General features: G+C 29.2%; 2 protein-coding genes across 3 annotated transcripts; both read left to right on the plus strand.

Moving 5' to 3' along the window:
• The first annotated feature begins 1,150 nt into the window (after positions 1 to 1,150).
• Positions 1,151 to 4,509, plus strand: EXO70G1 (exocyst subunit exo70 family protein G1). Of its 2 annotated transcripts, XM_088489770.1 has the most exons (2): positions 1,153 to 1,485; positions 1,947 to 4,509. In XM_088489770.1, the coding sequence occupies exon 2, from the start codon at positions 2,214 to 2,216 to the stop codon at positions 3,921 to 3,923; it is 1,710 nt and encodes a 569-aa protein (XP_088345896.1). In that variant the 5' UTR covers positions 1,153 to 1,485; positions 1,947 to 2,213; the 3' UTR covers positions 3,924 to 4,509. The 2 variants fall into 2 exon arrangements, with proteins under 2 accessions (XP_088345895.1, XP_088345896.1); XM_088489769.1 differs by having other exon boundaries at positions 1,151 to 4,509.
• A 19,679-nt stretch (positions 4,510 to 24,188) lies between these two features.
• Positions 24,189 to 25,641, plus strand: LOC107605162 (KID-containing protein 1). Its single transcript, XM_016306937.3, has 2 exons — positions 24,189 to 24,881; positions 25,055 to 25,641. Exons 1-2 carry the CDS (start codon positions 24,517 to 24,519, stop codon positions 25,539 to 25,541), a joined length of 852 nt encoding a protein of 283 aa, XP_016162423.1. The 5' UTR covers positions 24,189 to 24,516; the 3' UTR covers positions 25,542 to 25,641.
• Positions 25,642 to 25,863: the final 222 nt, after the last annotated feature.

Raw genomic sequence — 25,863 nt, forward strand, 5'->3', positions numbered from 1 at the left:
TTTTGAATTGTGCAGAACAACGAGTCCAAATGCACTTTAATTCACACAATTAACTAAAAAATGAATCGAAATTATATAGTGATTGCAACACATAAACTCAATTCGAAAATAAGCACACAAACAAGATTAAATCGTGAACAAAAATATATCGAAAATTAATTTTGGATTAGACAACATTATCAATATGGCAAAAATTCAACAATAACAATAACGACGATATGTATAAGAAGAAGATGATGATAACGATAATGATGATGATCATGATAATGATGATGATGGAGGAGGAGAAAAGAAATGAAAGAGAAGAAGAAATTCAAATGAAAAAAGAAGGATGATGAGGTGGTGATGTTGTTGATGATAACGAAAGAAAAAGATAACGAAGAAGAAGAAAAAAATAACGACAGACGTGCATAAATTTAAAATATTTGATTAGACTTGATTAAGAGTATAACTTTAATGTAGTGTTTTATTATTTTGTTATTTTATAATAAAAAATCGCCAATTTTTAGGTCATGTGCATTTAAGAAATTAATTTATTTATTTATTTCAATAAAAAAAAAAACAATGAAATGAACAAATAACTAGATACATCAAACACAACTTTCATCTAAACAAAAATAATGTACATATTTATACACTATTGAATGCCCTTTTAGAAAAGAAATTAAAGCAGAGAATATATGATGGCCAAAATTTTTCCTTGATATTTGTCTTACATTTGTATTAATACTAATTAGTTTTTCAATTTTTTCTATTAAAAGTATTAGCTTCTAGTATTTTCCTTTAAAAAAGTTGACCTTAATATATTAAGTGGACAGATAGATAAATAGATAATAATATCTACCACCAACTAACGTTTTATATAAATAAAAAATACATATATGTAATCAAAATTTATTTAGGAGAATTATAATTTGGAATCAATTTCATTTTATTTATGAAAAGAAGCCAAAAGTTTATAAAGTTGGCAAAGATTAGTGCCGATCTAGTGATCTCACTGATCTAATTAAGAAAGTGTAACCAAAAAAAAAAAGGCAACGCAAAAAGAGAAGTAGAGGAAAATTCAAAGACGTTGAAACTTGATTACTTGAAAGAAAGAAGAGAGAGAAGAATGATTAAACTAATGAAGACCCAAAAAGGAAGTAACAGTTGTGTGAGCATATTTGCCTTCTGTCATGCACTTTGGGGCGGTAGTAGTAAGACTAGTTGGACATTGCAATTTGCACCCCCCAAACACACCACATTAAAACTCTCTTTCTCTCTCTTTCTTCTCCCAATTCACATTCCTTTTTTCTTCTCTTTAGGGTTTGGTTTTCTCTCTCATCCCTCATCATAGCTCCAGATTCAGAATCTCCCCATCTTCCCCTTCTTAAAACAGTTAAAACTCCCATTTCCCTTTTATTTCTCAACAACTCAGCTAACTCAGTTCCAACTCGCCGGGTTGACTCACCCCCTTTTCGTCTCCGTCAAACTCATTTTCTCCGTGTGAGTTCCACCTCTCTCTCTCTCTCTCACCATTAAACCCTTTCGTTTTATTTATTTTCTTCTCTTCTTTCTACCTCTTTGTTCCTATTTCGTTTCTTTCTAGTGTTTTCGGTTGGTGTTGTTCGCTGAACTTCGAAATGCACAATTTCCAATGTTGGGTTCCGGGTTGATTTTGAACACCGTTTCTCGATGATTCCGATGGAAAATAAAAATATTCATAAATTAAGCAAACCAAGGAAAACCCTGATCTGGTTCACTTAGCAGGAAAAGAAAATTGTTATTCTCCCATTCGATTCAGCTATTTTTTTTTTTTTTTTTGAGCTCCAAGGGAAAAAATTGATTACTGTGTTTGGCTTTGGATTGTTGAGGGGTTTCTTTATTTATTTTTGCAAATTTGAATGGCTGGTTCTGCGAACCTCAATGGTGATAGTAGAATTGAGAATCTGATTTCTGCTAGGAAGTCATTGAAGCTTAGCTTAGAGAAATCAAGGTCTTTAGGGTTAGCATTGGAGAAAGCAGGGCCTAGATTGGAGGAGATTGGGCAAAGATTGCCCTCGCTTGAAGCTGCGGTTCGCCCAATTCGCGCCGATAAGGATGCTCTGGTGGCCGTCGGCGGCCACATTAATCGCGCCGTTGGTCCTGCGGCCGCGGTGCTTAAGGTATTTGATGCCGTTCATGGCCTTGAAAAGTCGCTCTTGTCGGATCCGAGAAATGATCTGGCTGGATACATGGCGGTGTTGAAGCGCCTTGAGGAGGCACTGAGGTTCTTGGGAGAGAATTGTGGGTTGGCAATTCAATGGCTGGAGGATATAGTGGAGTATTTGGAGGATAACACGGTTGCGGACGAGAGGTATCTCGCGAATTTGAAGAAGGCGTTGAAGAATCTTAGGGAGTTGCAGAATGATGAGGAGAAGGCGCGGCTTGATGGCGGGCTTTTGGAAGCTGCATTGGATAAATTGGAGAATGAGTTCCGCCAGCTCTTGACTGAGAATAGTGTGCCGCTTCCAATGGCGGCTGCGCTTGGTGATCAAGCGTGCATTGCACCATCGCCTTTGCCAGTATCTGTTATTCACAAGTTGCAAGCTATTCTTGGTAGACTGAAAGCTAATAATAGACTTGAGAAGTGCATATCGATTTATGTTGAAGTCCGTAGTTCTAATGTGAGAGCCAGTTTGCAGGCTCTCAATTTGGATTACCTTGAAATTTCGGTGTCTGAATTCAATGATGTGCAGAGCATAGAGGGGTATATAGGGCAATGGGGAAAACATTTAGAATTTGCAGTGAAACATTTGTTCGAGGCCGAGTATAAGCTTTGTAATGATGTATATGAGAGGATGGGGCTCGATGTTTGGATGGGTTGTTTTTCGAGGATAGCTGCGCAGGCTGGTATACTAGCATTTCTTCAATTTGGGAAGACTGTCACGGAGAGTAAGAAAGACCCCATTAAACTTTTGAAGTTGTTGGATATTTTTGCGTCTTTGAACAAGTTGAGGCTTGATTTCAACCGTCTATTTGGAGGAGCAGCATGTGCTGAAATCCAGAATTTGACTAGGGATCTTATTAAGAGTGTCATTGATGGTGCGGCAGAGATTTTCTGGGAACTTCTGCTACAGGTGGAGTTGCAGAGGCAGAGTCCACCCCCTCTAGACGGCAATGTTCCGAGATTGGTGAGTTTTATCACCGATTACTGTAACAAATTACTTGGTGATGACTATAAGCCAATATTGACACAGGTCTTGATCATTCACCGAAGTTGGAAGCGTCAGAGCTTTCAGGAGAAACTTCTTGTTACTGAAATTTTGAACATTGTGAAAGCTGTTGAACTGAATTTGGAGACATGGATCAAGGCTTATGAAGATCCTATGTTGACGAACTTCTTCGCTATGAACAATCACTGGCACCTTTACAAACATTTGAAAGGGACCAAGCTTGGGGATCTCTTGGGAGATTCTTGGTTAAGGGAACATGAAAATTACAAAGAATATTACTCGACAATCTTCTTGCGAGAGAGCTGGGGAAAGCTTCCTTCACACTTGAGTAGAGAAGGGCTGATTCTCTTCTCCGGAGGGCGGGCTACTGCTCGTGATCTGGTCAAGAAAAGGTTAAAAAAGTTCAATGAAGTTTTCGATGAGATGTATGGGAAGCAGTCAGGTTGGGTCATGCCGGAGCGAGATCTGAGGGAGAAGACATGTCAGCTTATAGTGCAAGCTGTGGTCCCTGTTTACCGGAGTTACATGCAGAATTACGGCCCCTTGGTCGAGCAAGAAGCTAGCTCCACAAAATATGCAAAATACACAGTGCAGAAGCTGGAGGAGATGCTTTCATGTCTTTATCGGCCAAAGCCTGTGAGACATGCCAGTTTGAGGGGTCGGCAGTTCAGCGGAAAATACGGCAATGGAATGCCAGATCTTCGTCGTACAGCTTCTGCAGTTGTGTAGTTTCCTAATCCTATTTATCGAAAAGGGGTAAACATTTGATTATCTCTCATCTCCTCAGATTGATTGGCTACTGTATATAATTTTACTGAGCCCTGCCGTGCATATTACTTTCTATGATTCTGAGAAGTGAAGTTTCTGAGTATTGCCATTCAAATATCTGATGTATTTCCATGAAAATGGAATTTTGTATCTTCTGAGATTGAAAAAAACAAAAAAAGGAAACTGGTTAATGTGTCTCCCCCAGATGGAGGTTTCTGCTAAAGTTATGCAATCCTCATCAATAAAACATGGACCTTTCCATTTAGGTTCATTGGTCATACACCCAGCTAAAGTAATTTCTTCTCTTTTGCTCTCTCTTTCATTTTCATATTTATCCATTATTCAGTTGTGTTTAGCAGCAGGGTCGTTGTATGCAGATTTTATGTACAACTTTTTTAGCTTAGTGTTAACAGAATATTCAGTCATCAATGTTGTAGAGGGTGAAGTTAAACTGTAGAATGTAAATGCAGAAACCCGTTTTAAAGGGAGTTAGCCTCAGCAGACTAGGTTATTCTCAAATCTCAATCCTCTTTGTATACTTTTAAAATTTCTCCATTTTTTTTGACATTTTTTCTTCAAGTAACATTTTGTGTGGTATGCTCTGAATTTTAGGTTTATAACCGTGTGAAACCAAAGGGCCACAGTTATTGAGTTCTCTAGTTCAACACAGAGATTGGATAAAAATATTGTCAACAATTCTGTGTTTATAGCCACTACATTTGAATAATCTAAGTCCAAATTCGTATCTGATTTTTCTTTCTCTGGGCTTATTCCCCGTTTCTATAAAAAACCAAAAACAATGGATAGCTATTAAGAACCGATGAATCCACGTTGGGGTTTAATTTAATGACAGTTGATCTAAGCGAGTGTGTTTAATGAGAATCAATCCAGGAATTCTTATGACATACTCGGCCTGCATTGTTAATTTGAGCCAGATCACATTAGTTGTAATATATATATTCCACAAAATAAATTCTAGGCTTCAATAAATCTGCCCTTGTAAAGCATAAAGAATATGAATCTTCTAAATTTTAAATTTTTATTTTAGAGTGTAAAGTGTGATTTTTCATTCTTAAATGATTTTTTTCTCATATTTTTTCTTAGTCTTACCTGTGAAATAAATGGTGAGAGATCACATTTTACTCTCTAAAATGAAATTCAAAATTTAGAGGATCCAAATCCAAGTATAAACTGTTTTGTTACTTTATTTTTTTTCTTCTCCTTTTGTTCTGGTATTATAAAATTTAAAAATTTTGGTTTGTGTTCTTGATAGTTTGTTCCAATAAATACATGATTTAAATCTTCAAATGTTGGCAACATGTCGGAATTTTACAGAGTATTTGGATTAAAATATTTTTAGAATTTATTTTATTTGAAATTAATTATACAAAATAAGAATTGATTGATTTAATAATTGATATAACAATTGATTTTATATTTTCAACCTTTATTCAACCATTATCCATAGAAACCGAGCTAAATAATTGCAAAAAATATATTCAGAATGCATGTCTCACATTTTCTTTCTCTTACATTTAAAATGCAAAATCAATATCCCTAAAAATCAAAATATTCACATTAGAATTAAAACTCTATCAAAACAAGAATAACAAAAAAAAAAATCCTCTAACTATTTTCGTTCTTCTCTTTATTATTGTCGTTCTTCTCTTCTATGTTCTCTCCCCTCTAATTTAAATTTCACACAGAATTTTTTTATTAGTCTTATGTAAACTTATGTTAAATGACTAAAACAAGGTAGAAAAAGTATTTCAATAATACTTTATCCTTTGTTTTAATATTTTTGGGTCAAATGCTTGATTTTATTTTATCGTTTTTTGCACAGGAAACCTTGTTTTATTTCAATAAAGGCTTATAAAATCTTTATTTTTGGGCTTCCCTATGGCAGCCCATCTGCCTCTAGATAATTAATAATGCTTTGCATTTATGAGTTTTGCAAAAACCAAAGCACAAGTTTAATATTTAATAATTTAATACTTAAGCTAAGCCAGGAACTGAGGAACCACATCTCTGGTCTATATGATTAATTGATTGATTAATCATGTTTAATTATTTACTATTATCTAAATAGATAGGGTAGGCTTACAAATCGCTGAGTGTAAGAGCACCAATAACATTTGTTTGACTATAATTTTTTATTTTTCATTATAAAATTTCCTCGTTAGAATATCTGTCTGCCAATAGGGAAAAAGTCCACCAAAATCAACTTAAAATATTCAGCGACCCTATATATATAAACACCTAGGAAGAGGAGTTTTTGATGAATTATTTGTTATTTTTATATATAACTTTCAATTAAGTTAATTATCACCCGACTTAAGGACATGTTGCCTCGGCAAAATGTATTTGAAAAATCGAATCACTTTTAGTTGGTAAACCACCAATTTAATATTCGAAAATTCAATTTCTCAGATAAGATAAATCTCAAAAGAAATAGAATCATAAATGGGTAGACTAGAGTAAGGTTTGGACTTTATCATAAATTTATTCGTGAGTTGAAAATTTTTTTAAAATTTTATCTTATTCTATCCGCAGATTGAAAATTTTTCAACCTTAACCCTACCCGCACCCTAAAGTTCTAAACTCTACCCTATTCGACTCTATTAGTAGAAAAATAAAAAAATTTCAAGTAAATATAAAATTCAACTATTCCAAATTTCATACATATTAATAAAATAGAAAATAAGAACAAAGTTCAAATTAAAATTAAAAATAATAAAATTTTAAAAAAATTTAACATAAAATTACAAATAATATGATCATCAACTAGTTTAGTGGTTATTTTAAGTTTTTGTAAGAGAAAGATTGTAAATTCAATACTCACTTTCTTCACTACATACATAACTTATATATATATATATATATATATATAATATTAGGGATGCGGGTAGGGTAGGGTAGGATAAGATATACCCTTAATCCGTACCCTACCCTACCTGAGACGAATTCGTACTGCACCCTATCCTACTCGCAGCGGGTCGGGTAGACAACCCTACCCGAATAAATTGGTCCGAATTGGATACCTACGAATAAGTATAGATTACCAGCTCTAATCATATATGTCTCGAAAAAAATATAAAATACTTTTGCAGTTTATAAATTGTCAAAACAATGTGGGTTTTTTTTTAAAAGAATACTTTTCAAGATCACTAATTGTTAATATTTTTACAACACTTTTATTAATATTTAATCATTATTAACAGTAAATAATAAATTAATAATATTTATATTTTTATAGTCTATTAAAATAATGACTTTTCTAGTAAGTGTGTTAAATAAGGACATTATTTAAAGTTTCTATTAGAAATTTTTTTTTTGTCTTAATAAATGTATTATAAGTATATTGATAACTCCAATTATTTATTTTTTTTGTATAAAATGTTTTCTATTAAGGATTTTTTTTCTAAAGATAGTATGTTATATTTCATTAATTATTAAAAAATAAAATATAAAGATGTCCAAAAGTAGGACAGTATAATAAAAGGTGGGGATTTCTCAAAACAATACACTGAAGGTATTCATCTAACGGTGCATAGTTGAAAAACGAAAAAAAATCTTAAAGAAGAAAGAATGATAAATCAAATTGAATGAAACTAAGAGATTGCCTCATGGAGATGACGATCTAAATTGGGAGTTCTTTGGATTTCACGAAACAACTTGACAGAGCTTGCTAGAATCGCAGACGGCATTGAAGTAGAACCTTCAAAAATTAACTGGTTGCAAGCTTTCCAGCAGTTCCAACAAATGATGGCAAGCAATATAATTGAGGATTATGGTCAACATTCTTCAACGGGTTAAGCATATATATTGATGCAGTCCATCATGTCCAAAAGTCGTTAGGACTCTGAGGGGGAAGACAATCACGAAGATAACTCTGAGACTATACTTCTTTGATTCTAGAGCAATCGATCAAACAATGAGTGATTGTTTCTGTTACTTCATGACAACAGGGGCATATTGGCGATATAGATGGGATGCGATGGTGAATCTGAGCAAGCACCGGAAGCTGACTATGGAGAGCTTTCCAGATAAATAGCTTAATTTTATGAGGCAAGTTCAACTTTCATAGATCAATCTATGGCTTTTTTTGCTACATATAATTAGGGCAAAGCTCCAAAGGTGGATGGTGAAATAAATAGCCAATTTTGTAACCTAAAACTGTATCATATTACTTGAATTTATTCAAATTCCATTACAACTTGTTCCTACTCTACTAAATTTTAACTGACAAAATTCTATCTGCAACGTCTTGAAAATATAATTTTTGAATGAGATTCTGATTTTAATTCCTGTTTTCAATAATTAGATCTTTATTTAACTTTTGCAACTAACTCAGAAATAGGCTATTTGTTTAACATATTAGAAATCATTAGAAGATACAAAAGAGACGACTAAAAATTCTCAAAGATTCGGATATTCTCTCTAGTTACCATAGTTTAATTAAGACATTTTTCAGGCATTTGTATTTGACAAGACTCTTGTTTTTACTCATTGCTAATAATGATATTTTCTTCCTTATAATGTAAATTTTGCTCATAAACAACTGTTCATACTCTACCCCAACACTAAGACCCAAGTCTAAATAAAAGGTCCAATTCAAATATTAGTCCTCACTGGACACCGATCTTCTCTCAAGAAGTCGGATCCAACGACGACTTGCTCTAAGGAAGTCGGGAGCGAAGATTAGTTGGCAGATAATCCTTATTCAAATAAATAACTGCCCCTAAAATCTCTCAACCCACTTTGAGGAGCCATATCTCAATTTCCCTAAGATAAAGGGACGATTATCCTCCTTAAAAGGTGGAACTACTCCAATGGTGGTTATTGATTCACCACTATAAATACACTGACACCCATCAGGTATTTCTAAGTTCTAATACTCTTTAAACTTGCTTAGATCCTTGCTGACTTAGGTATCGAAGTATCTTTGCAGGTACCACCCCCCATTTTTTTACACACACAACTCGGACAGCGACTCCCTAACGCAAACCTAGTCGAGAACCTCCTCCTTTAAGCGATTGGGCGAACCTTATAAGTCCAGCCATTAATCTCCAGTTATCCATCGTAACAACAACCATGATAGAAAGTACATTCTTTAAATGTTTAAAAAACTGTTACACACACAAATGTATGTATGTATATCGATCTAGCTTCAGGTGCCGATTTGAATAACAAAATGGGATATAAAATATAAACAACTGCAAAGTTCACATTAAAGACAAATGGATGGACCATGCACTGTTATAGGTGTGACATATCCCATAATAATACTGCCTTTCATTATTAGTTTTCAAATTATGATTACAAAATACTATAGCATTAATCATGTTTTGTTAGCAGCAATGAATCTAACCAATGCATGTCTTATCACATTATATTACTTATATTATGTCAAACTATATAATATTCTACAAATTAACCAAATACTAAGGCTACGATGGTTTATAAGTACCAAATAAAACAGAAATACAAAGACATAAAATTATATTTAACAATAAAATATAGATAAAATTATATTTAAAAATATTAAATTAATATATTTTATATTTATTTTTATAAAACAAATACAAAAATACTAAAAAAAATATAATTTATTTTTTATTTTATTTTTTTTATTATTTTATCAAAATTTTTATAATTATATTTTTATTATTATATTTTTTTTTAAATTTTTTTACATTAAAAAAAATTTTTATAATTTATTTTAATTTATTATTAAATAAAATATAAAAATATTAATTTTTGTACTTTTATCTTTAATATTTTATTCTTAATATTTTATTTTAATCTATTCTCAAAACTAAACGCAATCTAAACATCTGGAGCATATGTATATGTATGAGAGGATAATTAAGTAGAAAAAACAAAATTAACAATCATGTGTCATAATGGAGAATGAGTTAAATACCAAAAACAAAAGAACAAATATATTCAGATCGTTTTTCCTTTTTGGCCACTACACTCAGATTCTTTTTTCTAACAAAAGGACATTTTCATTTTTATTTTCTAATATTAGAACTACAAGTATTTTTTTTTTCCTTTCTAAAAGCAAATAATTATGTTTAAACATGAGATTTCATATTAGGAATATGACTCTTTCGGCATCATACTCTGATTACTCTCTGTCCAAATCCCAAATTAGAGACCATTGATTAAAATAAAAAATTAATTAAGGATTGATTAACTATTTTATCACTTTAATGGGACAAGCGTTGATTCTTCTGGAAACTTATTATTGATTGCTATTTCATCACTATTGAAATTGTGTGATAGACCACATAAGATTGCAACTTCGTTCTCCACTTGCATTGCTCCTTGGCCCTTGCTATTAGTGTTTAGCCTCATTGTTGCTTTCTTCCAACTACTTGCTATCACTGTTCAACTAATGTTGCCACCATTGCCATGCATTCATATTATTTATTTATTTATTTAATTAAACGCTCATCATCATCATCATCTCATATTTGTCACTCGCCATTCATTCATTGAATGATTTATTTATTATTGAATGGCAATTTATTAACAATGAGTATAAACTAGTGATCTTGAATAACCTCTCTTTCTTTTATTTGTTACGAATAAATTATTATTTTAATCCTCAAAAGTTAATTTTTGATGAAATATTGTCCCAAAAAAAAAATATTTTGATATTATAAAAGTATATTAATTTAATAAATTGCACCATTTTTTCTTTTTATAAGTGACAAATAAATTATGTATTTGACTACTTTTTTATTAGAATATTTAAAAAATATTTAGAATATGTATGAAAAACAGAAAAAGTTTAATCTCTAAACGTAGTTTTCAATTTTTTTAATTCATATAAAAATTATTAAAAGAAATTTGCTTATAAAAATAGAAAAATCTTATTTTTCTAACACCACATGGAAATTTGATTATTAATTATTTCTGACTCCTTTTTCAAATATATGTTTTTCTATACTTGATAGATTTATAAGTGATTTTTTTTAACTTTTAATTTATGAAAATGTGGAGTATTAATGTCTGGTACAATTTTTAAAATAAAATTGCAACTTTTTAAAAAGTTATTTTAGTGCTTAAGGAGAAGTTAAAAAAATGACTTCTCTCATAATAAAAAGCTTTTTATCACTTTTAAAACTAAAAAACTAAATACAAAATAACTTATTTATAAGTTACTTTTAATATAAATATTTATTATTTAAGCTATTTTTTCAAAAGTAACTTAATTAAGTTGTTATTCAAACTAGATCTTAATGCATTTTGTCCATCTAAGATCAATTTTGGAGAGTTACAATGTCATTTTTTTAAGGATGATTTTGTTAAAAATTGAAATTTTTTGAATCAGAGTGATAGTTTTCTCTAATTTATTAGCACCTAATGTCTTGAGCTCTCATAATGACGTAATGAGTTAGTATTTAAATTTGTTTCTGAATAGGTCCCTAAAATTTTAACTTACTCCATTTAAACTCCAAAATTTATATTTGTAGCTCAATTTAATTTTTCGACTATTAACGTGGATGGCTAGTGTCACGTATCAAAATATTATTTGTTTAGATATATTAGGATGATAGTCAATCATACATAATATGTCAACATAAATAATAATACTATGTAGTAGAATACAGTTTATCTACGTGTCACTTTGATGTCACGTATTGTAATATTATTTATTTACGTGTCACCAATTTGTCATCATTATAAATAACTCAGTTTGGTCATTGAATTTTTTTAAGACGCCTCGATTTAGTCTTTAAAATTAGAGTACAAGAATTAAAATATTCGCAAGATCAATTTTTTTTTATAAATTTAAAATTCTCAATATTTTAAATATATTATTTTTTTATTTTCACCTATTATTTAAATACAAACATTTTTATAAATATGTTAACTTTTAAATTTTAATCATATAGTTTTTTATAATAATTTAATATTAATAAATTGACAATATATAATTATGTCATTTCAATATGATTGACTAAAATATACATAAAAAATAAACGTAACAAATTAAGAAAATGTAAACTTTCTTTTATTATTATCATCATATTATATATTTGGGTAAAATATATTTTTTATTTCTGAAATTTGATAAAAAAATTTAAGAATATTCCTAAGTTTTATTTTATTTCAATTTTGTCCCAAAAGTTTTCGATTTGCATCAGATATACTACCCTTGACGATTAATTTTTCAAAAAATTTAAGACCAATTCAACAATAATTTCATAAGAACAACCCTCAACACAAGCAAATCAAGCATAATTTTTATGCATTATTGTTATATTGGTCTTAAATTTTTTGAAAATTTAGCCGTCGAGAGTATATTTGATGCAAATCGAAAAATTTTGGGACAAAATTAAAACAAAATAAAACTTAAAAATATTTTTGAAACTTTTGCTAAACTTTAAAAACAAAAAATATACTTTACCCAATATATTTTTAAACATAGTTTGATTTAATTAGTGATCATGTATTACATCAACTAAAATGGTATCACTTTTAGAATGACTATTCAATATTTTTATATTTGAGAAACAATGAAAATTATTCAATTCAATAGAAAAAGAGAATAGTATTTATGTAAAGAGAATAATTTTTTAATACTTTTTAATATATAAATTATGTTATTATTATTTTTATAAAATAAATTGTTGTATCGTAAGTTTTTTAAATAGTTTTTTTATTATTATATGATGATAATATTATTTAAGTTACATGTAAAAAATATAAGAAAAATTAGTATGCTAAAAAAAATGAAAAAAAAAAGGTTTAGGTACCACTTTAATTTACGATTTTTAATTTTTAAAATTAAATTGAGTGGGTTAGTAAAATTTAGAGACTGACTTGAGTTACGTAACAAAATTCAGAGATTAAATTGAGTCATTTGTAATGATGGCATATTAATATATGGACAAATTATGTTGTAACATGTGGATAAATTGTGTTCTATCACATGGCAACACCATCAATGTTGGCATGTCATGTGTCACTAATTGCCACATTAGCATCCTATTATTACGTGGTCAAATTATGTTGACACGTGGTATTGATGGTCCACATCAGCATGTCATATCAATATGTCGTTAATGAAAAATAGTCGAGAGACTAATTAATTTGAGTTACGTATGTAAATTTTAGAAACTAAATTGAATAAATTAAAATTTCAGAGAGAGATCAATTTAAATATTAACTCTACTATAAATAGTTTTTGTGGAGATAGTTTTTCAAAGTATCTGTAGTTTATTGTATTGATGTTATTATAAAATATATTTTTTTAAAAAGATTATTCTTTAATCAAAGATTAATCATATAAAACAGTACTAATTCAAGTGGTTTACATATTTTTGTTGGTTCTTTTGTTACTAAGTTTCAGACATACAACTAAACTGAACAGGTCAATAATTCTCAATTAATCTAGTCCAACTAACTGGTTCAGTCTAATAAATAGATCGGTTGCAACGATAATAAGTGGTGATGAGTTCTTGAGGAAGAGGGTGGAAACAAGGTTGTAAGGGAGAGCATTGAGAAAATTAAGATGACAACCCCAAAAGGTTACATCTAACAAATGAAATCGAATTGGTAGACGTGACATTACAAATTTGAGTACAACCCCAACAAGTTCAAATGTTCAGCAAAAATCAATTAAGATAAATAAGTTAGCATCCAAAGACATTTAATTTAGTCTTGGAGAAAGAAGAAATTAAAAGGTTTCAATTAACATGATTTTGGTGTCATTTGATCTTAACTTTCTCTTATTAGTTGCCTAACATACATGTTGTCAGCCATCTTTACTACTCTCATCACATTTCAGCAAAAATAATAAGCAACCTAAAGAAATACAATCCGTAAAGTAACCAATATGGATATATACAGCCAATTTCAACCAACTCTTATTGTATTACATTTCAAAATCCACTAAAGCAAAAAAACATCTCACTCCATTTATTCTTCTCTTAACCCTAGTTTTAACTTTATATAATTGATACTTTGATAGTGAAGTAAAAGAAAAATACCGCAGCTAGCCGTCTCACTCTCCTACTTAGCACACTGTTACCTGCGCCGTCAGCCTTCGCTCCAGTGCTTCCGTGAATGAGCCCATTGCGCTGTGTTGCTTTTGCTGCGAGGACGTCATTTACCATGATCGAGAAGTCATGCCGAGTTGTACACCTCTTCTGCCGCGCTGCACAGCCTTCCGATTCGTCGCCACTCGTGTGTCGTCTGCCTCTTCCATCCCGTCGTGTCTCAACCGTCTCTGCCATGAAGCCGTGACACAGCATCTCTTCCTCCTCCTTCGTCGTGCCTTGCCTCCTCTTTCTCTTTCGTTGCGTCGTCGAGCCACGTTCCATCCTTCAAAAGTTAGTGAATGTTTCTTCTCTATTTCGGGTTCAGTAGAGTATACGTTCATGTGAGAAGAAAACATTCAATAACTGAAGAGAGAAACATCCCATATATTATATACAAATATCTACTCACACTAAAAAAGGAAACATCCAGTAACTTAAAACAAGATACATCCATATATTTATAGAGGAACATACACTTACTTGAAAAGAAATCTTTCATAAGGCAAAAAAAAAAAAAACATCCTACCAACTAATAAAAGAAACATCCAACATTATAACTAAGGAAACATCCAATAACTAAAGAAAGAAATATCACATATCACTGCAATGGCGCACTTCGAAAATGCAGGGGCCGTCACATAACACCTGCACGACGGTTAGTTGGCGTTGACGTCCCAACAACGTGATGATAGAACTTCACATCCACGTAGCATAACTACTAATTAGAAAAGGGTATAATTACGTTGCTTAATCCTAATTATTTAAAATTTTATTTTTAAAAATTTTAAAAATTAATTGTTAATTAAGTTCTTTAAATTAGCTGATTAGGGAGTTAACCCCTTATACTTTCTCAAACAAATAATATAAACCTAGTTAATTTGACAATATCCACATTCGATGACCAAATTTAAAAATAGATCATGTTAGGGTGAAACTCTCTTGTTCAATCAATTATGATCCATAAAATAGCTCTCCAATCCTTAACGACACATTCCATTATAACCATTTGAAAATCAATCACCACATTAGCATATTTGTGTTTTAGGCTTATACCACTTTGTCTTATATGGTTTCTTTTCCTTTGATCATAGTTATCAAAATCGAATTGATAATCGAACCAATCAGATCATTAAGTTACTAATTTAATCGGTGGATTTCAGGTTAAATTGTTTGATTCGGTCATAATTAAATAATTATATAAAATTTTATTTTATTTTTTATTTTCATAATAAATATTTTTAGTTTTATCTTATATTCAATTAATTATTATTTTTAAATTTTAATAACTCATCAATTAGTTTATATTTATTATACTCTTCAAGTATTTATAAAATTTATATTTATTATACTCTTTAAATATTTATAAAAAATAAAAATAACAATTATAAAAATAGAAAATAATTGTAATTAATAAAATTTTTTTTAAATTTATAAATATAATTAAATTTTATTTACATAATACATTTAAATAAAAAAATACGTATAAAAAAATAATTTTATTTAGCTCAACCGAATTTGGCCGGATTGATTTTAACCGATTTGAACAAATTTGACCAAGTTTTATCGTATTTGACTATCTTTAACCGGATTAATTACTTAACCAGTTTAAATAAAAATCCAACTTGAATTAATGACTGAATGACCGAATTTTTTATCCGACCGACCAAGTCGGTTCGAGTTTAATAACTACGTCTTAATGACATTCATTCCATGTGGTTTATTTTGCTAGAAGTTAGGGTTCGCAATGGGGCGGATAGGGACGGGTTTTTGCCCTGCCCTACAATAACCCGTATAAAACCCATTCTATTCAAACTCGCAGATAGTAAAAAGTTGAACATTAACCCATCCCCGCGGACTCCTGCCCCAGTGGATACCCACCCCGTCTCTATCCGCCCTTATAATTATTAAAATCCAACAAATAAAATAAAAGTTTAAAATTTATATAACTATCATCATATACATAACATAAATTAAGATAAAAATTTAAATATGATACAATATTATTAATTATTTTACATATATCACATATATTATATATATCGGAGCGAGTAGGAGCGGCTAATATCTAAACCCGACCCCGCTCCGCCCTATTCAAGATCCGGCTCTATACCGGAGCGGGTAATTACCAATCCCGAGCGGATAGGGACGGAGTGGATACCCGCAACTTCGGGTAGTGTTGTCACCCCAACCTAGGAGTGTGTATTGCATGTTCTGCAATAACATATTCGTGATCAGTCCCAAGAAGATCAAATATTGCTCTTATTAATGTTCTTCTTGATTTTTTTAGATTTCGTTTTGGTAATTTATCATCTTGACAAGACACATTAATTACACTTAAGTTCTTACAATCTTCTATTTTTGGTTGAAATTTGTTGTGTCTTTTAACGAATATCTTTTCATCTTTTCAATACACACCGTCACTGTCCAAACATTATTCTTTATCATGCTCTCTTTGATTTCTTGGCTTCATTTTGATAATGTACCGTCTTGATTAGACACGTTAATTGCATGAGTTCTTGCTATCTCTTATTTTTTGTCGATATCCTTTCTAATTTGTAATGGATACCCACGTTGATTTCTCATCTTTTCGAGGCACTGAGGCAATGTTCAAGCATTGTTTTTATCATACTCTTCTTGATTTTTAGGCTTTATTTTGATAACTTACTATTTTGATAAGACACATTAATTACATTCAAATTCTTACTATCTCTTATTTTCTACTGCGATGCATTGTGATTTTTAATGGATATCCACGTTGATTTTTCATATTTTCAACACAGGGAGTATTGCTCTTTATCATGCTCTTCTTGATTTCTAAATTTTATTTGACGATCTACTATTTTGATTAGATTCATTAATTACATTCGAATTCTTGTTATTTCCTATTTTCTATTGATCGAGTTCCCTTTTTAATTTTTAATAGATACTCACATTGATTTCTCATCTTTTCAAGGCACGTAGTCAATGTTCAAGTATTATTTTTTAATTATACTATGTGTACACTAAAATCAGTCACTAAAATTAGTTACATATTAAAATATAATACACATTAAAAATAAATTAAACTACACATGTATTTATATATAAATATATTAATGACTGATTTTAGTTTGAGAATAGTATTTTTGTATTTTTTTTTATCATGCTCTTCTTGATTTCTAGGTTTCATTTTGATAATCTACTATTTTGACGAGACACGTTAATTACATTTAAGTTCTTGCTATCTTTTATTTTTCATCGAGATCTCTTCTAATTTTGATTAGATACTCACGTTGATTTGAAGTATATTTCAAAACTTATAGTTATCAAAATCAAATAATGGATACAATAAAAGCACTCAGTCAATGTTTAAATATCACTCTTTGTCATTCTCTTTTTTTATTTTTAGGTTTTATTTTGACAATTTACCATCTTAATGAGACACATTAATTGCATTCAAGTTCTTGCTATCTCTTATTTTCCGCCGAGATCTCTTCTAACTTTAATGGATAACCACGCGATTTCTCATCTTTTCAAGGCACCGAGGCAATGTCTAAGCAGGGACGGACTTAATTAGAGGTTGGCGAGTAGTAGTCTTGTTCCCAAAATTTTTAGAAACTATATTTATATATGAGATATGTATTTAAGAATATAAAAAATATTATATAATTTAGTATTTTTATATTTATTAATTTTTATTATATGATAGATTTATATTTTAATTATTTAATTCACTAATATTTTTTACTTAACTAATTTAATATTATATTCTCAAGTCTTTGTAATTTTTAAATTAGTTTTTATATAATAATTTTTATATTTATTTAAAAAAAATTATTTATTTATTTTATATTAATATATTTAAAATTTATATTATTATATTAATAATAACTTACGTAGTTATATTTTAGTAATCACATTATATATTTTAAATATTTTTTTCTTATAAAAAATACTTATTTTTCTTCTAAATTTACGTTGTTAAAAGAAAAACTTTTATAAAAATATCTTATATCTTGTATTCTATAAAGGTATTGTGTCTTTCAAATAATTAATAATTTATCATTTATTTTCAAATTTTTAAAATTTTTTGAAAGAATTCATTTTAATTAATAAGATATGTGATCATTTTTAACTAAACACGCTATAAATTATTGGTACTTTATAATTTTATAATATACTATTGATATTGTTATATTTTTTTATATAACTATCATATTAAAAATAAAATTGTGAAAAAATTTATAATATATATATATATATATATATATATTGATAAATTTTTTAAAAAACAAACTCTAATAATTATATGTTAATTATTTTTATGAAATAAAAAAAATTTTATCTAAAATTCGGCCTCTCCATACTAAACTTTTTGGATCCGTTCCTCCTGTGTACAAGTATTGTTCTTTATCATGCTCTTCTTGATTTTTAAGCTTTATTTTGACAATCTACTATCTTAATGAGCCACATTAATTACATTCAAGTTCTTACTATTCCTTATTTTCTGCCGAGATGCCTTGTGATTTTTAACGCATACTCACGTTAATTTTTCATCTTTTCCAAGTATTGCTCTTTAGCATGCTCTTCTTGATTTCTAAATTTTATTTTGACAATCTACTATCTTGATTAGATTTATTAATTACGTTCAAGTTCTTGCTATTTCCTATTTTTTACCAAGACCCTTTCTAATTTTTTAATTGATACTCACATTGATTTCTCATATTTTCAAGGTGCCGAGTTAGTCCAAGTACTTTTCTTTATCATGGTTTTTTTTTTTTTTTTAATTTCTAGGTTTTATTAATTATATTTAAGTTCTTCTTTTCTCTTATTTTTTGCCGAGATCTCTTCTGATTTTCACTAGATACTCACGTTGATTTCTCATATTTTCTTGATTTGAAGTATATTTCAAAATATAATTATCAAAATCAAATTATCGATACAGTAATAAGACTGAGTCACTGTTTAAATATGACTTTTTGTGATGCTCTTTTTAATTTTTAGGCTTCATTTTGACAACTTATTACTATCTTGATGAGACACATTAATTGCATTCAAGTTCTTGATACACCCACGTTGGTTTCTCGTCTTTTCTTAATTTGGAGTCTATTCCAAAATCAAATAATGATTACAATTAAGGCAATGAGTCACTGTTCAAGTGGTAGGTCATTGGTTGATCAAGGGGTAGCATATGATAATGGCGGATCATCTAACTGAATGTGTTGTGGACGAGTAAGTTTGACTTTAATTGATTTGGGAACGACCTATGCACATCAATTGCAGTGACTTGAACTGTACGAGAAGGGATCACAATCACATATGAGATGGGAATAACTCCTTTGACATCAGAAATTGCAAGAACTGCTGGAGAAGAACAAATAATCTTTTGCAACCCAATGACACATAATTGGGAACGTGGAATACTGGAAATCCAAGCAAACAAAAAAGACGGCTGTAATGGTAATCTGGCAGGTGCAAGAACCAATAACAAGTTTGAAAGCCCAGCTGCGTGCGACCTCTCTATTTTCATTTTGGTGAACGCTATGGTGACTAAGATATGGTACCTGACTTACTGAAAAAGGTAAAGAAGTAATATTTAATAAACTTTAAATATTTTATTTTTATTTTATATATTTTATTTTTTACTTATAAAAGTAAGTTAGACAATTTAAGCACCATAATGAAAAGATACTGTAAAAACCACCTTTTTAGAGTCTTTATCTCTAGGAATGAAAAAAAGTTCAAGCAATAAGTACATGTTCAGACTCAAGTTCTTATAAAAGCTTTATTATGTTAATAAGCTAGATTCACGTTCATTAATTAATTTTATTGGCCTGTCAGGCCTGCCTGAACCTGTTAATACATAATTACATATATAAATAATTTTTTTATTATTAATAAAATTATGAAATATTTTAAAATTTAAAATTTTTTATAAATATTAAATATGACATATTACATATAAATATGTTTATTAAAAAAATAATTTTTTTAAATAATATTTTTATTTTTGTAAAAAAAAATTATCAAGCCTTTTAATAAGTTTCAGGTTAGGCTAGTCTGAATAACAGGCCAAACTTAATACTTTAAAAAAAATTTATAATAACTACAAGTTAAGCTCAGACCAATTAACTACATGATAGGTCAGGCCTGTTAAGACCAAAGTCTGACTTAACCTGACCTGATTCTACCCTAGTTATCTCTAAGGCTTGACCTTCCTTATTTTAATTTTATTTTGAATTTTATAAAATATCACATGCATATTTGTGAGATTATATATCATACAAATTAATTAGGATTATTCTCTACATACAAGTCATTTACACATACAAGTTTATACAAGTCATTTATATTGTATTGTTTAAGAATTTTTTATGTATGTGTATTGATAAGTTCTATATAATTCAAAACTCTTCCTCTTCTTCTTTGCATTATAAAAGTGAATTTTATTGAATTAGGATTAACTTGTATAAATTTGTACGTCAAAAAGACTTGTATGTATAGCATGCTTCAATTAATTAACACAAGTTGATACAGATAAATAAAGATTTGTATTCTTTAACTATCTCTTCTAGATTCAGGAGGCTGAAAATAGAACTTGTTTGTTTGAAAAAATTGTCTACTTTATATCTTTGTAGTGTCTAAAAAATTAATCATTAGGCATCCGATCTTATGGTTACATGATACAAATAAAAAATATAAAATATAAATTAATTTAAAATTTAATATAAAATTTATTATTTTAATATTTGATCTTAATTCAATTTAAATTTTATAACATTTTTTATTATTTAATTTAATAAATTATACAAGTGACAATATCTAATTGATCTTTTTTTTAAATAATAAAAAAATATTTACTCATTTTAAATATTATATTCAATACAAATTTTAATTTTAAATGAGTTCAGTTATTATAAATATAAAAAATAATATCCAAAAAATATTTCATTAAAATTGCTCTTAATTCATCGTCTTAACATTTAAATAGATAAAAATTTAAGTATATTGTATATATATTATTTATAGAAAATATCAAAATATTTTTTTCTTTAAAATTAAGAGATAACTTAGGACTTCTAATAATTTTTCTTTTATAAAAGACAATTGTGACGCCTTATTTAAAAGAGAGGTTATTTTATCCTCTAATTTTATTATTTTAAAACAATATGAATTCTTTGTTAAAAATCTATCAAAACACGACGAAAGAATCAATTTGTTCAATGTACGTCATTTTTTAGGACTTTAGAGAATAAAGATTTATTGTAAACTAAAATGTCTAATTTAAAAGTTCTTAGAACCAATTTAGATGTTTATTCTATAAATTATTATTGTTACTTTTATTTTTATTATTGCTGTTGCTCCTATTTTGCTAGTGTGTTGTTGTTGCAGCTATACTACTGCTAATCTACTATTGTTATTGTTGTGGTCATTATTGTTGATAATACTTTATCGTTGTTAATGTTATTATTGTCAAGGTTGTCAACTTTGTGAGTCTAAATAAATTTGTGGAGCTGACCTAAATTTGATTTGCGAGTTAATTTGTAGACTCGTACGAGTTTACCTATTATAAAGTGTATATATATATATATATAATCATATATAATGTATATTTACTCAATTTTAACCCTTTAAAATTTATAATATCAATTTTAAAGCACATAATAAATTAAAATAGTAGCATACATTATAACAAATACTTTAAAATACACATCCAAATCTTCTATAATTATTCTTATACAAATACAACATAGAACACATAAAATAAAAAATTTTTAATTTGTAATACTAAATCTTTAATTGAACATTGAACAATATCAAATAATCAAATTAACTCTAGTCAAACTAATTAATTACTAATCAGTCATGAATGGATAAACCGTCTGGTCATCTAACATAAATGATAAACAATAGGCTAAAATTAGAAGCAATAAAATTTAAAAAGAAAAAAAAAACTAAATCAAGAAGCAAAGGCTCAAAGAAAGGGCAAAAGGCATACAAAAAATAGAGGATACAGAAGAAAAGAAAGGGGTAAAGTCCCAACAAATCAAAGACAAGGGTGCAACAGGCAACGGTGGTGAGGGTGCAGCAGCAGCACAAAACAACGACAACAAAGAGCCATGGATTTCACGATGGTGCAAACCAGAGCAGAGATAGGACTGTAGGAGAAGTAGTCGAACTCGTGAATGGTGATAGCACGATGGAGTTAAGGATAGTGGAGATGTGAAGAAATACAAAGCAGAGGGCAAACATAGGTAAAATTCACAGACAATGGTGCAAATCAGTGCAGAGGTAGCAAACGCAGGCGAACAGCGGCAGCTCGACGGGGAACGGCGACTGCGACAAAACATGGAGAAAGTGAGACTTGAGAGAAACTATGCAGGTGACTAAGTTTTGAGTGAGTTTTCTTTCATTCTTTGGGAGTGTTATCGTAACCCTAATAAAAAAAAATTATTATTTTTTGTTTCAAAATGACATTTTTTTGAGAAAAAATAAAGAAAAACACAAATTCGCTAACTCGGTCCTAGACTCACGAGTTTGTCCGAGTTTGACCGAGTCTAGCCGAGGTTACTCAGAATAGAGTCTATGCTCGAGTCAACTCAATTCCATATCTAAACTCGTAAACCCGTACGAGTTTACGAGTTAACTCGAGAGTTTGACAACAATGATTATTCTTATTGTGATTGTTGTGATATTAACGTATTAAATCAAAAGATATATAAGTAAATAATAATTTTTTAAATTAATAATCAATTTTGATCATTTGATTAATTTAACGCACATGCATGATATTTTTTTAATTAGATGTTAAAATATATTATTTCTAAAATAATATAAAAATAACCGATTGAAATTATTAATATAAAGAATTTGTTTAGGTAAATTTAAAAAAAAAATTGATGATTTATTTTTCTTTAAAAAGGTAATTTGATGTTTGTATTTCATGTAAACATATATTTTTATTTATTAATTATATTTAGATATAATAATATAAAAATAATTTTTAAATAAAAAATATTTTTTAAAATATAAATTATAACCTTTGAAATAAATATTTATTTAGTATTTTTATTTTTATTATTAAAAATTTATTAAATACATTAAAAATAAAAAATTTCCTTAAAAAATATATTTTTTAATTAATTTAATTACACTCAAACAAACTGAGAAAGCTAGCTTTAACAATTGTTCTGGCAACGCATTGTAATAATGTTTATAAAGACCTAAACAGAAGAGAAAAAGCTTTAATTTGTTATTGATCAAAAACTTCATCTTATGGTTTGGAGAAATAACAGATTAGGTATATATAACCAAACTTTTCCCAACTAGAAAGCATGTGCTAAGTGTTGATAACTTTCATTATAATAAAATCAAAGTTTAGCAAACAAATAAAAGAAAACACAAAATCACCATATGATCGCAACAATCTAATAAACCTCATCAAATACCTCAGTTGTTAGATTATATCATCGAGTTAAAAAGAAACAACAGGATAATAAGCATCATGGCTAGTTCATTATTCTCTCAATTCATATCCTGTGCATTCATATACACAATCAATTAACTAATCAATTATTACTTTTAAACAAAATTCTATCGATACATAAAAAAAATTAGTTATCGTATTTATATATAAAATATATTTATTATTTTATATATTTTTTAACTAAATAATTAACTATTAACATAATAAAAGTCACTATAGTAGAATAATCAAATTTATCTATAAAATTATAATAATATATAAAAGCTTTTTTAACATATTATTTCTATAGATCAATTGATGATTGGATTTAGGCGTATATAATTGTAATTTTAAATATCTATAAGAAAGATAATAATAAAATTTTTTAAATATATTGATATTTTAATAATTTTTAATTATTATGCTATGTGTACATTAAAATTAACGATCAAAATCAATTATTATTATAAAATACATACTAGAATACAAATATATATTAAAAATAAATTAAATCACACATATATTTATACATAAATACATTAGTAATCAATTTTAGTGACTGATTTTAATATACAAATATTATTTTTAAATATATAATTAACATAACAGTTAAAAATCATCCTATTCCGACATATTTACAACTTGAAAGCTTTCAATAATAATTCTAAGTTTTTAACCAAAATTACTTAAGCAGGATTTCCGGGTCTCTGTTCTTGCCACGTCATCATGAACTTCTCAAACCGTGTTCTTTCATGCTATTTCTTCGCCGGCGAACATTATCTCTCTTTCTCTCTCCTTCTTTTCGCTCTTCACTATTCACTCTCTCTCTCTCTCTTTCCACTGAGATATACTTTTATATATAGAGAACATTTCTGTTCTTCACTTGCTTCTCTTCTTTTGTTTTTCTTCTCTATTCCCTTACAAAAGTTAGTTAATTTGTTTTGTAACCGCTATTTTCTGTGAATGAGAAAAATCCCAATCACAAAGAGGAACAAAACAAGGGTTAGAGTGTTTGATTCTCTTCAATATTCTTTAATTGCTTGTAATAATGGAGCTTTTGGTGGGTCCTGCTTTCACCATCGAGGTTCCTTCTTCTCCGCCTCACGCCACGGCGGAATACGACGCCGACCGACCGACGATTAGCAACGCCGGTACCACCGGCGAAATCGAACGCGACGGTACAAAGTCAAACTCCTTCTTCGATGAAGGTTCGGGCTTCCGTGCCGGAGGAAAGGCCGGTTTCTTCGCCGGCGATTCTTCGGAGAGCTCGTCGTCGATCGGAACCCCCGACGACAGCGACATCGAAAACGACGTCGTTTCACCTATAAAAGAAGATGACGAAGATGAAGAAGTTCAAAGCAAGTTGAATGGTTTGAACTCTTTGGACTCTCTAGAAGATTCTCTTCCCATCAAGTCAGTTCCTATTTCTCAACCCTTTATTTTCTTAATTTTTTAATTTCATTTTTCCTTTTGCGTTCTTTCAAGATTTTGAAGTGTTAGGAGTTTTTTTTTTTATATAATTAATATAAAAAGATGTGATAATTTTCTTATTAATTAAATTGTTGTGGTGTTTATTATTTGTTTAGGAGGGGATTATCGAACCATTTTAGTGGAAAATCAAAATCTTTTACGGATCTGTCACAAGTGAACACTGTGAAGGATCTTAAGAAGCAAGAGAATCCATTCAACAAGAGAAGGAGGGTTTTAATGGCGTCAAAATGGTCAAGGAGATCCTCTTTCTACACGTGGTCAAACCCACAGTCTATGCCGCTTTTGCCCCTCGACGAGGATTCCGATGAAGCCGCACAAGAACAAGAAGGCGACGAGGACGAAGAAGATGAGAAGGGTAGAAAGGTCTTTTCATCTCCTTCGTCTTCTGCAAGAGATGAAGTGTTGAGTGTGAGACAGCAGCAGCAGAACAGAGTGCCTCCCCAGTCTTATGCTGCTCATATGAGGCTTAGGTTAGGGAGCTTCAAATCTAGGAGCCTTTCTCTTGCAGATCTGCAAGAACATGATGAAGAAGAAGAAGATCATAACGATAATGATGATGATCATCATCATCAATTAACATAGCTTTTGTTTTCATTTTTTTTTATTGTTGCTTGTATTGTATTTTTAGATGTGGCTTTGTTAGTTGTTCGTAAATAAATTAATTAGTTTTATTAATTTATCATTAACCTTGTCAAAAATCTTACTGGCTCAAGTTATCCTCTGGGGTTGTGAAGTTGTGATATAATATCTTAATAAAAAGTTTTCTAAAAATTGAAAATGAGTTTTATGTTTTGAAATTATTATTAGTATATCATTATTAATTTATTATTGAAGATGATTGGTTGATTGAGTGAAAATATTTTAATGCATGCTAGCTTAAAAGTAGATAAAGTAGTTACTAAGT

Source organism: Arachis ipaensis, chromosome B6 (genome assembly GCF_059453495.1).
Source record: "Arachis ipaensis isolate K30076 ecotype BB chromosome B6, ASM5945349v1, whole genome shotgun sequence".
Taxonomy (NCBI): Eukaryota; Viridiplantae; Streptophyta; class Magnoliopsida; order Fabales; family Fabaceae; genus Arachis; species Arachis ipaensis.

Coding starts and splice junctions, on each gene's coding strand:
- EXO70G1 (XM_088489769.1), top strand. CDS start 1,884: ATGGCTGGTTCTGCGAACCTCAATGGTGATAGTAGAATTGAGAATCTG.
- LOC107605162 (XM_016306937.3), top strand. CDS start 24,517: ATGGAGCTTTTGGTGGGTCCTGCTTTCACCATCGAGGTTCCTTCTTCT. Junction 24,882..25,054: donor GAAGATTCTCTTCCCATCAA/GTCAGTTCCTAT, acceptor TTATTTGTTTAG/GAGGGGATTATCGAACCATT.